This window comes from Heloderma suspectum, chromosome 16 (genome assembly GCF_057233095.1).
Source record: "Heloderma suspectum isolate Gila_16-S chromosome 16, 16-S_ref, whole genome shotgun sequence".
Lineage (NCBI taxonomy): Eukaryota > Metazoa > Chordata > Lepidosauria > Squamata > Helodermatidae > Heloderma > Heloderma suspectum.
This window is the reverse complement of record NC_139473.1, coordinates 13,058,821-13,071,830: the sequence shown is the minus strand read 5'-3', so window position 1 is coordinate 13,071,830 and position 13,010 is coordinate 13,058,821. Positions and strand designations below refer to the sequence as shown.

Sequence of the window (13,010 nt, the reverse complement as noted above, 5' to 3'; positions counted from 1 at the left end):
CCGCAGTTAGCATGGCTGGCCACTGTGTAAGCAGAACGCTGGACTAGATGGACTCTTAGTCTAATCCAGCATGGCTCTTCTTATGTTCTTAATATATGCATTGCAGTTATCCTGTCATCTTCCAGGTGCCTGTTTACCCTTTCCCTTAATCCCCAACTGCGAATCCTGTTCGTTTGTTTTTCTTCCCTTTCATCTTGTATTATTCCGGGTGGTTTTAACATTCCCACTGGCTCTCTGACACAGTGCTCGCTTTATCTTCTCGGTTCTTTTGTGCTCAGTCTTTGATCTTGCTCAATTGCTTAGTTTGTGGGCCACATTTCTGATCTCATGCCTGCCGTTGTCCTCTTTCTGGTGTATGTATATAGCTTCACTCTCCCTTTCTGATCAGTACCTTCTCTGCTTTAATCTCTTGCCTACTGTTTCGCCTTTCTTCCATCCTGTGAGGGGTGCTTAAAAAAAGAAAAGAGATTTCCCACCTCTCTTTTCTTTGTTGCTTCCTGCTAGTCTTTCCTCCACACTTCCAGCACAGTCTGGAGACACCCTTACTCTCCTGCTGTCCACTTGGGGAGAAATAATATGTTGAACGGCGGGAGAGTCGCTATAGACAAAAGGAAGTACTTCTTTATGAAGCCCGTAGTTGAACTATGGAATTTGCTCCTCTGAGAAGTGTTGATAGATGGCTTTAAAAGTGGGATTAGACAAATTAATGGAGGATAAGGCAATTAATGGATACCAGCCATGCTGGCAATACATTGCCAGCAGATTCTCAATACCAGTAGCTGGGGAATAAAAGCGGAAGAGGGCTTTTGCCCTCATCTACTGCTTTGGAGTATCTGGTGGCCCATTGTAGGAAACAAGATGCTGGATCTTTTGGTCTGTTCCAGTAAAGCTCTTCTGATGTTCTTATATGTTACTTTAGCGGGAAGCACTTTCCCAAATTGTACCATGCAGACTTCTTTAGCCCTATTTGTGATTTTATCCTGTGATTAGAGCCATGTGAGGAGAGTGGGACAAGTAGGGACGTTGGAGAAATCCACATTGGAACCAAATGAGTTCAGGGTTGTTGTTTTTTCTAGGGATGTATGAAAATCACTTACCTGTTCGCGGATTATGCTGATGGTGGGGGGGAGGCATTCCGTCCCTCCCCCCGGAATACTGGACGGGGGGGGAGGCACTCTGTTCTTCCCCCCCGGAATCCTCCTTGGCCGGCTGTGTTCCGCGGCGGCTCCACGGAGCAGCCGGCCAGGCCCAGCCAGGCCAGAGCCGTCCGCAGCTGGATTTCCGGCTGCGGAGGGCTCTGGGGAAAAAAGCAAACACACCGCGTACGGAAATGGTGGCTACGGCCGCCGCCATTTGCGTTCCTTATTTTTGATGTCTTAATCTACGTAAATATTTACGTAGACTAAGACGGCGAAAATAAGGGGAACGCAAATAGCATAGTGGACACTATTTGCGTTCCCCTTATTTTTGCCGTCTTAGTCTACGTAATTATTTATGTAGACTAAGATGGCCCAAAATAAGGAATGCAAATGGCGGCGGCCGTAGCCGCCACCATTTGCGTACGCCCTTTTATTTATTTTTTACCCAGACGTTTTAGGCTACATAAAAACTTACGTAGCCTATCACGTGGGTGTAAAAACAAACAAACACACACCTGCAAATGGCGGTGGCGGCAGCTGGTTGGAAGACCAGCTGCCGCCGCCGGAGCCGCTGCCACCCGGAAGATCCGCCCCAGGTAAGTCTCGTCCCAGGGGGATCCACAGGGGGGGGGCAGGCCATTCCGCCACAGATTTGGGGGGCCCGAATGCACTGGCATTCAGCCTTCCTGAGATCCGTGGCGGAATTCTCTGCCATCCCTAGTTTTTTCTGAATTCGACCTGTGGATTCCACAGCATACTGGCTTTCCCGCTGTCAGGCGAATTCTGTGGACTTGCGGACCATTTTTCTAAGCTCTGGGAGTTTTGCGCAAATTTTGCTGTAGAAAAATACACAAAACATGTTTTTAAAACCGCCAAAAATTCACATGTCCCCCCCTAGGCTAAAGCATAAAAATGCACATTTGGGGGAAATTTGTGTATGGGGAGGGGAGATTTGCACATTCTTTGCATGTGCAAATTTGCGCAAATTCAGAAACAGAAAAAAAAATCCAATTCCACTGATGGGCAGACGATGGCACGAAAGGTGCCCGACAACCTGTGAAACACAGATGGAATGGATTTTACACAATTCGTACAGCTCTAGGGGCAATCCCATTGGCAGTGTGTCCTCATCACCCATCTCTGCAGCCCCCCATACGTTGGGGGATGAATATCAGCAGCTGGGAACCAGCTCTATTTCTGTAGGCTCCCCGCCAATTTAGGAACAGACTACCCTTGATACATAGCCTGCAGCTACATCTGCATTTTTCCTTTAATTAAAAGCGTAAAGATGGGAAAACAAATACCATGGCCAACAATGAATATCATCAAAGTGCTCAGCAGTCCCTGACAATGAGGAAAGTATGACTGTATCCTAAAAAGAAATGTAAAAACATCTGATGCTGCAGCTCTCTAAAATGCACAGCGAAGCATGCGATAAAATATTACTTTCTCTTTCCATCCCTTCCTAGCATGCCTGGCTTTCGGTTTTTATCAGTCATTCTGGCTGCTTTGCTTTTAAGAAATTGGAGCACAATCATTTTAGTTTAGGACAGACACTGTGTGTGGTGTGCATGTGTTTTGATAGAAGCTTAAACTGGCCTTTAGATCTGCCTTCGCTTTAGCACATTCAGTGTTCATGTTCATAAAGGTGTTTTTTTTTATCCTGCAACTTTACTGGGGCTTCTGCTTCTGGATTCTTTGAGGGATTAAGCTTGGCTCCTTCACACACACACACACACACACACACACACACTTACTTCCTCCCCTCCCAGCGGTTGCCTTTGTCTGCAAGTTCTATAGGTTTAATTATACAGCCACTAGATGGCTCCGCTGTTATAGTGCAACTCCCTCTTTACACAGACACTTGTTATTACCTCATTATCTCCATTTCAAATAAAGTTTTGGAAATGGTTGGAAAGCATGGGAGAGATGCTGGAGGTTGACAATGTCGTGTAAAGGACCTGCAAACGTCCGTGAGTGACCAATCTCAATCGCAGGTTAAAAGCCCTGTGTGGAGAAGCCCTAAGTATTGGCAGCTATCTGATTCTTTCAAATACAAGGTAGATTGGTCCGGGGTGGGGGGCAAGGGAGTGTGATTTGATTAGCTCATGATGCAGATATGAGGCAGTGGCAGGGATTTGATTAACTCAAGATTCAGATGTTAAGAGTCTATAGGGCCATCTTGAGAAGTTAACTTTAGCCTAGACATACAAGGCCTCAGGCCATAGATCAGTGATCTGGACCACTCAGTATCCTGTTGGGACCAATTTGCATGGAAGATAAAATTGCTTGTATCCATGCCAACTTGGATGCTTTAGTTGATACCTGTCTAAGGGATGTAACTTTAGCTTCCAAATGTCCAGTTATAATGAATGGTTTTCATTTTGTACAGCCTAAGGATCTGGACAGGATCCTTTGAGAGGACCCTTGCCCTTCTTGGCTTATAAAATGGCTGGGGGTAGGAAGGACTAGCCAAGTGGGTAAGGGTATGCATGCTGGAGAAATTCAGGATGGACTAAAATGAGCTCAAATTTCTAAGAATCTGACCTGCAGAATCCGCTGCGGAATGACCCCCTCAGGCCACACAGAGTCAGTGGATTTGGGGATCCCCCCCCCCAATTTATGCACATTTATTCGTAAGAAAATACACAAGTCTCTGCCCAGAAAAAGTTGACTGGAACAGGGGACAATACACTAAATGTTATGTACTAAGGTAAATTATGTAAATTGTTATGAAACCTCTTATGTAGGTAAGAGGTTGTTGGCCTATGGTGTCCCTAAGGTTTGTCTCTTACCCCCCATGCTATTTAGCACATACATGAAATGGTTGGGAGAAGTTGCCTGAAGCCACAGGGTTCTATCTCTCCTTTCCAACTCAATCCTAAGAAGCCCTGTAGGGTTTAAATCCATGTCTAATGTTGGGTATCAGTTAGGTGAGGGAAAACACATTGAAGCTTCATCCAGACAAGTCAGAGGGGCTTTTGATTTGGTAGGCGGACCAGGGAATATGGATTCAGCCTGTGCTGGATGGGATTACTCAGATTCATAGTTTGGGTGTTCTCCTGGATTCAGCACTGAACCTGAGTGCCCGGGTTTTGTCAGTGACCAGGAGTGTATTTGGAAGCTGCCTTTGAAAGCTGTTAGGAAACTTCAGCTGGTCCAGAATGTTGTGGCCAGACAGTTGGCTGGGGCTGGTTACAGGCAGTACATGACTCCCTTGTTACAGCAGCTTCACTGGCTATCGGTCTGTTTCCAGGCAGAATTCAAAATGGTGGTTATGACCTATAAAGCTGTATATGGTTTGGGACCAGGCAACCTGAAAGACCATCTTCTCCCATACAAGTCTGCCTGGGTTTTAAAATATTCCGGGGAGGCCCTTCTCTCGGTTCCACAACCATCGAAATCAAATTGGGTGGGAACGCAAGACAGGGCCTTCTTGATGGTTGCTCCCAGCCTCCGGAACTCCCTGCCGAAGGAGGCTAAATGCATACAAAAAGTTCTCTGGTTCATTTCCCAACATCTCCAATTAAAAGGATCTCAGATTGCAGGGCTAGGAAAGACCCTTTTCTAGCAGAGAGCTGCTGCCAGTCACAGTAGACAACACTGGGCCAGCTGGTTCAATCATATGACCTTGGTAAGGTGGAGAGGGACCATAGCTCATGCTTTTCATGGAGAATTTCCCAGGATCTGGTTAAGATGGCAGCATTGTTGAGGACTTTTTGGCTTGCCCCTGCGTCATTAGCCTGGTTATATATTAGGCCTTGGGACCGCGGTGGCTTAGTGGTTAAGACGCTGAACTGCAGACTGGAAGGTCGGCAGGTCAGCAGTTCGAGACCCGAGTGCTGCGTGAGGGAGTGAGCTCCCGTCTTCAGTCCCAGCTTCTGCCAACCTAGCAGTTCGAAAGCAAGAAATTGCAAGTAGATAAATAGGTACCGCCTCGGCGGGAAAGGTAACAGCGTTCCGTGCACCTCGGTGTTCAGTCATGCCGGCCACATGACCACGGAAGCGTCTTCGGACAGCGCTGGCTCTTGGGCTTAGAAACGGGGATGAGCACCGCACCCTAGAGTCGGACACGACTGGTTGGGGACACCTTTACCTTTATATTAGGCCTTGCTCCAGCACCAGCGTGAGCCCTATAACTTTGGAGCCAGAAACTAATTCAGACATAGAGGAGGTTGATTGGGAACCCAGTTCAGCCATGGGAAGCTTGAGCCCTGGGAGTTGAGCTCTGCCTAGCCTCCACCTGGTTGCATGCCAAAGGAGGATTATACTACCTATCAGCCACAGCTACAAGATGTAGCCTTGAGGAAGGCCTCTTGTTTACAGCCTGGGCATGTGAGAATCATGCAGGAGGAAGACTCTTCAGTAAAGGGAGACTCGAGGCATCTCTACACGAGGCTTTTATTGTGTGCTCATGATTGGTCACTCACAGAAGTTTGCAGGTCCTTTATGTCCACCTCCAGGGCCTCTCCTGTGCTTTATAACCTTTATCCCATTTTTAAAAAAGATTGGGGGAAGTCCAACTTTTTTTTTTTATAGAAGCGCTGCTGTATGTACTTCCACAATTCTGCTATACCACAGTGCCATCTAGTGTCTGTATAATGAAACATATAGAACTTGCAGAGAAAGGAAATCTCTGGGAAAAAGCACATGTAAGCATGTGTAAAAGAGCCAATTTTAATCCCACAAAAAATCTGGAAGCAGAAGGGGGGCAAAAGTGTGGGATAAAACCCTGGTGTAGAGAAGCCCTCAGGGGTGTCATCCATGCTATGGTGCTGACTGAAAAGGGCAGAACAGAGATGCCCCCTCAGACATAGTGATAGTTTCCTGGACAGATTACCCTGTCAGGAGAGATCATCAGAAGGGGAGCTTTAGCAGCCCCCCCCGCCCCCCACCCTGTATTTAAGCCAGAGCACAAACTGAAGAGCTTTTGGTGAAAACACCATCTTAAATGCTCAGAATACTTTCTTGCTTGGATTTACTCTTGTCTGCCTTGAATCATGTATTGTTAAGACTCTGGCTTACAATTTATTGCTGGGACTTTGGATTCTAGCCTTGGGACTGTCTCTTGAACAAAGCAATGTGAAGATAGCCTCGGCCTAGGCTATTTGAATTATTGGCAATTATAAACGCTGTACCCTCTGCTATGACCTCAGGAAAGCTGATCTGTGTAACCTCATCTCCTGCAATAAAGAGCTTTGTTGTAATCTGTGATCTGTGTCGATTTGCCAGAGAGTATCACAAGACCTGGCAGTAATTGACTAATTGTCTAGCTCTCACTTGTGGGCAGTCATTCTCTTTCTTTGGCAACTACATGCTGTTATTTTGTTTTGTTTGGCCTGATGGTGACAAGGAAGTTTGCAAGGGGGAAAGTTGTGCCAACTCCCCCCCCCCCCACACACACACACCTATTGCTGGGGCAGCAATGGCTTTGAATCTGAGGGAGACGTTAGGACACTAATTAGAGCTATGGATTGAGATTTAAAGATGATCAAAGCCTTTCTGGGAATGTTGCAAGATTCTGCTTACAAAATATCTGCAAGGCTGGGTGTTGTGGAAAGTAAAGATTTACAGCTGGAAGATCAACCCGGGCCTTATGAAACTGCATTGTCTGCTTTGCAAAGATCTAATCTCATTTTGGAGACTTACGGTTAATGAGCTAGGAAATCAATTTCATTGCTGTAATTTACAAATCATTGGAATACAAGAGCAGGCTGAGCGGGGTCAACCAACTGCCTTTATGGAGTCCTGTTTGTGTGGGCTGTTGGATCTGGTTGAGGACTATCCATTAGATATCCAGCAGGGACCCTGAATTTCAGCCCACCTCTCCCACACTGGAGAGAAACCTTGCCTGTTCATCGTGAAGTTTTCATGGTTTTCTGTTAATGAGTTTATTTTAAGAGCTGCGAGAAGCAAAGGAGAAGAGCTGAAATGGGGGATAAGTGGCAAATTATGGTTTCCTCAGGTTATACTACGGCAATAGCAGATCTGCAGCATGCATTTTCTAAGTCTCGAAAATTGGCTTGTGAAAGAACTCTTCAGTTTTTTATTCATTTTCCTGCTGTCTTCTGTTTCAGAATGGAATCTGGTCTGAATGCATTTTACTCACCAGCAGGGGCAGAAGATTATTGTTGTGGCATGAGTCCAACTGCTAGGATAGAGGAGGAGAGCTGAAGCTTTAAAAAGCTTCAAGGTTCTTTCTTTCTTTCTTTCTTTCTTTCTTTCTTTCTTTCTTTCATATCAACATGGAATTCCCCCTACCTCCTCCTTTTCATCTGCTAACTGAGTGTGAGAGATGTACATTTCAGAACTGGAATTGCATGTCTATATGTGCCTATGTGTGTATACATATTGCGTGCATATCTACGTGTGCATATATTTATATATTGGGCATCGGTATCAATTGGTATATATTGGTATCGTGCTTTGCTTGATTTAAAGTTGTTCCTTGGGAGGGATAGTAGGAGGGTCTGTGCAGGTGGGATATGCTGCTGTATGTTTTTATTTTTTGTTCTATATTATTATTATTATTATTATTGGGGTAAGTTGTTTTCTGTTTTCATTCTCTTCTTAATTTGTCTGGCTTGTTGTTATAAGCTTCATAAGCAGAGTCCTGCATATTTTGAAAATGCATGCTGATACTGTTTGTTCATGCGTTGTTCTGTGGAGATAGAATGCTGGAGGGAGCAATCCTGTGGCCTCTAGGCAGAGTCTGGGGCACATAGGATATTTCGGATCCCTGGATCCGAGGCTGGAGACAGCGCTCTGGCCTTGAACCTAGGAGTCCGAGCTCCCTGCCCCCCCGCCCCCTTGCAGCGGGCGTGGGGAGAACCGTGCCAGCTGCCCGCACGACTCCCAAATTTGAGCTCAGAGAGGGGTGAAAGGGGGAGTGCCAGTGGCTGGTTAGGGGAGGAGACTGGGACAGAGGGGATATGAGCTATTCCCAGCCTCCTTCCCTCCCCCTCCCCAAAGCCTCTGCTAGATGGGAGAAAATGCCTCCTTTCTGCATTGGATACTGGCAAGCCTCCTCTTTTGGAGTCTTACGAGTACCCAGGGTGGATCAAATAGGATTGTGCCCGTAAAAATATAAGAGAAGAAGCTGTAGGTAGCCGTCAAATGTATACGGCGTATAGGTTCTATATGTGCGAGATGTCTGTAAGACTCTGCATACACTGTAAATGGGTTGGCAAGGATGGGATGGTGGGGGCAAATCAGTGTTCTAGATACATCATAGATTTTGTTGTATTCTTCTCTTGGTTGTTTCTGCTCTGTATTATTTTGTTCTTAAACATTGTTACTTGGAATGCTAGGGGCCTGCGTCCTCCCAACAAACAAAAGCAAGTGCTTTCCAAACTTAAGAAGCTTAAAGCAGATGTTACTTTGTTACAGGGAACTCGGATTTTGTTGTTAGACAAGGGCAGACTTTGCGAAGATTGAGCAGGAGAAATTTATGCTAGTGTTAATTCTAAGAAACATAAAGGAGTGGTTATAGTTATACACAAAAAAAACACCAATATCAGTGTTACAAGCAATGTCTGATCCAGACATTGCTTGCTTGCTTGCTTTCTTCTTTGCTACATTTACCAGTATGGTAATCACCTTGGGGAATGTATATGATCCTTGGATTCACCTATTATGTTCCATGAGTGTGTTAGTCACCTGCCTACTATTATTTATGCATGCTCGATAATTGGTAGGGATTTTCATGTGATTCTGAGCCCTGTTAGATAGGAATAATCCCCCTTGCAAGTTTCAGCCTGTAATCTGTTCAATGTAGAAGGTTTATATGTCTGAGTTAGGTTTGATTGATGCACGCTGTATGTTGCATCCTTTGGGGTGGGATTACATCTTATTTTCAGCTCTGCATCAATATTGTTTTAGATGAGATTGTGTGTGTGTATGTGTGTGTTTGTTCTCCAATATTTGAGTGTGTGACAGCATATAATATTAATAGAATTGCTGTCTTGGACTATGCTGCAGTTCATTTAAGAATAAAATTGCCTAATTCTGTTAATTTTTTTGGCATTTGGTGCATGCATGTTTCACTGCTTAATTATGATAATTTTAAAACAAAGATGGCTTCTTAACTTAATGAATATTTTGAGATTAACAAGGGTTCAACGATGTCTTGTGCTATTGAATTGGAGGCTTCTGATATGATGGGAAGGATTAATGCATATGCTTCTCACAAGGAAAAGCTTAAGGAAGAGAATTTGGATAAAACAGTGAAGTCTTTATTAAGTCAGTTTCCAGCCTGTCCCTCCCCATACCTCTATGAAACACTATAATGTGCTAAATGTGAATTGAATACACTACATTCATCTGAAGCAGAATTTTCATTGAGTTGTCTGCATCAGACATATTAGGGAAATGGAGAAAGGCCTGGCAAGACTCTGGCATTTTGGTTAAAAATGAAATATAATTTGGAATTATATTCCATTGATGATGTGTGTGTGTGTGTGTGTGTGTGTGTATATACACACACACACACACACACCCTGCAAAAGATATAAACTTAGAGTTGGAAAAAAAATTATTCTGAAATCTATAGGAAGGCTAGGTAGGGATGTCTGAGAAATCCACAACAAAACCAAAGGAGTTTGGATTTTCATGAACCCAACCCACAGATTCCACAGCAAACCAGCATTTCCCCTGTTGGGCAGATTCTGTGGACTTGCAGATTGTTTTTCTAATGTTGCTGAATTTTGTCATAGAAAATATGCAAAAAAACCAAACAACACCTGGCCAAAAATGTGCATTTCCCTCATAGGGTAAAGCATGAAAATCTGCATTGCTGTATGTGCATGCGTGCATGCATTTTCACATGTGTGAATTTGTGCAAATGCAAATTTACGCAAATGCAGATTCAAGCGAATTCAGAAACAAAAAAATATGGATTCCATGGATGGATGGATGATGGAACGAAAGGCGCCTGGCAATCCACAAAACACAGATGGGATGGATTTGACACAGTCCGTACATCCCTAAGGCTAGGAAGCCCATCAGTCAGGAATTTGAAAATTACTTTTCAGGTCTGGTCCTTCCACAATTGGATTTGCAGCAAAAGGAACTACTAGCAGAGCTTCTGCAGATGGAAGAGATTAAGTGTGTCACTGAGAATATAAGGAATGGGAAAGCTTCTGGACCAGATGGTTTTCCTATATGATGCTATAAGGAGCACTTATACTTTTATTACTCCTAAGCTTTTCTGTCTTTATCATAAGCCTTTTGAATCAAGAACTTTACCAGTCTATGTGCTGAATATATATTAGATATTAGTTATCCCTAAACCTGGCAAAGACCATGCCAGCACTGCAAATTATAGGCCATTTCCTTAATCAATGTGGATGTTAAATATTAATGGAAATTCTGGCTAATGGACTTAAGTGTGTGATACATACATTAGTGCATCCTGGTCAAGTGGGATTGATTTGCCAGAGGCAGGGAGCAGATAATTTAAAGCTTGCAGTACATCTGAATATTTTGGATTTTAAACAAAACAAAACAAACCAGACCCAGCTTGGATTATTTCACAGAAAGCATTTGAGAAATTATATTGGCAGTTCCTGTTTATGACCTTAGAAAAACATGGATTTTCACAGGAATATTTAAGGTGGATTAGAATTTTATCTCTCTCTTCTGTGTCATGAGTGAGGACAAATGGAATTCCTTTAAAAAAAAATAGTTTGGCGTGCAGCACAAAACAAGGCTTTGTCTCCCTTGGTATTTCATTTTTGTTTGGAACAGAGCTGAGCTTTTCCCAGTACTTCATACACATTGTACAGATGCAAGCATCTCATTCACAGTTTCAGGCTTCACAAACTGAAACAGATCCCACAGAACAGGATAAGATGATGAATAAAACCTCAACAGACACTGCATAAATTGCAGTGTTCAACTCAGCATGAAGGCGGGAGATTTTATCCTCAAAATGTCTTGCAAACTCATCACAGTGTCAGGTTTCCTGATGTCCCCCAGCGCACATGCACAGGCAATCTGACACCAGACACCCAAATCGGTGAGACTTCTTTATTGTAGGAAATCCCATGGCCAAAGCTTAAGGTTACACTGTTCTGAAATCATACAGCTGATGGTCAGTAGCTATAGGCTCTAAGTAATCCCTGAACAGTCAAAAGCTAAACACTACCACCGTGACTGAGATCCTCATCAATGTGATTTTGCTGTTGCCATCTCCATGGCTCTGAACACAAGGGAAGGGACATGGGATTCCTGGTGTATCCAAGCCAGGCAACCCATACACTGGGTTCTGAACCCTGGGCAAGGAATGGGAATGATTCCTGGAGTGATCTGTCCCAGGCAATCAAAGGGGTAGTTTCTAGAAAGGCCTAAAAAAACCCACACCCACAGAGAGTTAGTCCAACTCTGAATCTTTTGTTGGAAACTCCAGGCTACATGATCAAGGCCTGTCAAATCCAAGGATAAACCCACACAAGCAAAGAGTTCCACAGCATAGCTTGCACCTTGGTAACCACACTGGGCCAGTCCAGACAGAGAGAAGTCCAAGAGTCAAAATCAAACCCAGGCTGGCAGCACTCTGGGCTGATGACAAGGAAGACAGATAATCCATGGCAAACCAGAGTTCAACGTCTATGAAAAGCATCACTGTACTTCTCATGGCAAATCCTTAATGATCCAAAGTTACAATTTAAAAGAGAGTCCTTGTGTAGAATACCTCAAGAGGATCAGATGAAGGTGAATCAAAACAGGCAGTGAGGATGAGATGCTCCTAAACAAAGCCCTATGAAGAGAGACTGAAAGAACTGGGCATGTTTAGCCTTGAGAAGAGAAGACTGAGCAGAGATAGGATAGCGCTCTTCAAGGACTTGAAAGGTTGTCACAGAGAGGAAGGCCAGGATCTCTTCTCGATCATCCCAGAGTGCAGGACACGGAATAATGGGCTCAAGTGACAGGAAGCCAGATTCCAGCTGAACAGCAGGAAAAACTTCCTGACTGTTAGAGCAATATGACAATGGAACCCATTCCCTAGGGAGGTGGTGGGCTCTCCCACACTGGAGGCATTCAAGATGAGGCTGGACAGCCATCTGTCAGGGATACTCTGACTTGGATTCCTGTACTGAGCAAGGGGTTGGACTTGAGGGTCTTGTAGGCCCCTTCCAACCCCACTATTCTACGATTCTGTGATTCTAAGTCTCCTCACCTTTGCATCAACTTTAAAGGGGAAAGCATGACTGTAAGACAGCCCCTTCGGATCACTTGACAGACAAGGGCTTTTGGCCCTTTAGCAAGACCCCTGTCTATACAGGGCATCACTGCTCAACCCTCCAGCACTGACCTTTCAACCTGGGTGAGCCTTCTGCAAACTCCACCTCACCTCTGTCAGGTTCTCACAGACAGCTTCCAGCCTCCCCGCCTGTCAAGGCCAGACCAGGAGGTGAACAGGGAGTGGGGTGACTCCCCCTGGCTCTGATCTGAGAACACTGACAGAGATAAACGGACACAGATTCTGACATTCCAGAGTCAGAATAGGGCCCAAGCCCTTCCCGGCTACTTCTAATCAAACCTTAGCTATAAACTACAAGGCCCATTGCAGTGCCGAAGCTGGGCCATGACACACAGCAGGCCTCCAAGGGTTCCAGTACTGGATTCACTGGGATAGATGAAAGCAACCCCTGAACCACTCGGAAAAGCTCAGCTGGATGGCTACTCGAGGATGCAAAGGAGGTGGCAAAGTAAGCCTTTGTGTAGTAGACACAATTATATGCTCTTACACCTGTTGGATCACCTTCATGACAAGTCTGTCGCCACTCACGCTCCAGCCATCTTCTGACCCGTTTCATCGTCTGAACTTGACAGTGCTGAAAAGGGTGCTCAGGAGCGATTATGTCAACA

The 13,010-nt window shown here is 44.7% G+C and overlaps 1 protein-coding gene across 3 annotated transcripts in view; it reads left to right on the top strand.

The window, feature by feature from the left end:
* Positions 1–13,010, top strand: part of GALNT17 (polypeptide N-acetylgalactosaminyltransferase 17) — a 140,994-nt gene that overhangs the window by 52,188 nt on the left and 75,796 nt on the right. Inside the window, exon 1 of one of the 3 annotated variants that reach the window (XM_084822976.1) lies at positions 7,280–7,477. The exons of 1 other annotated variant lie outside the window; for it this stretch is intronic. In XM_084822976.1, coding sequence (XP_084679102.1) covers positions 7,435–7,477 — 43 coding nt within the window. In that variant the 5' untranslated portion in view covers positions 7,280–7,434. Of the gene's footprint in view, positions 1–7,279; positions 7,681–13,010 lie in introns of those variants that run through there. One more of the 3 variants, XM_084822975.1, reaches the window with a different exon arrangement.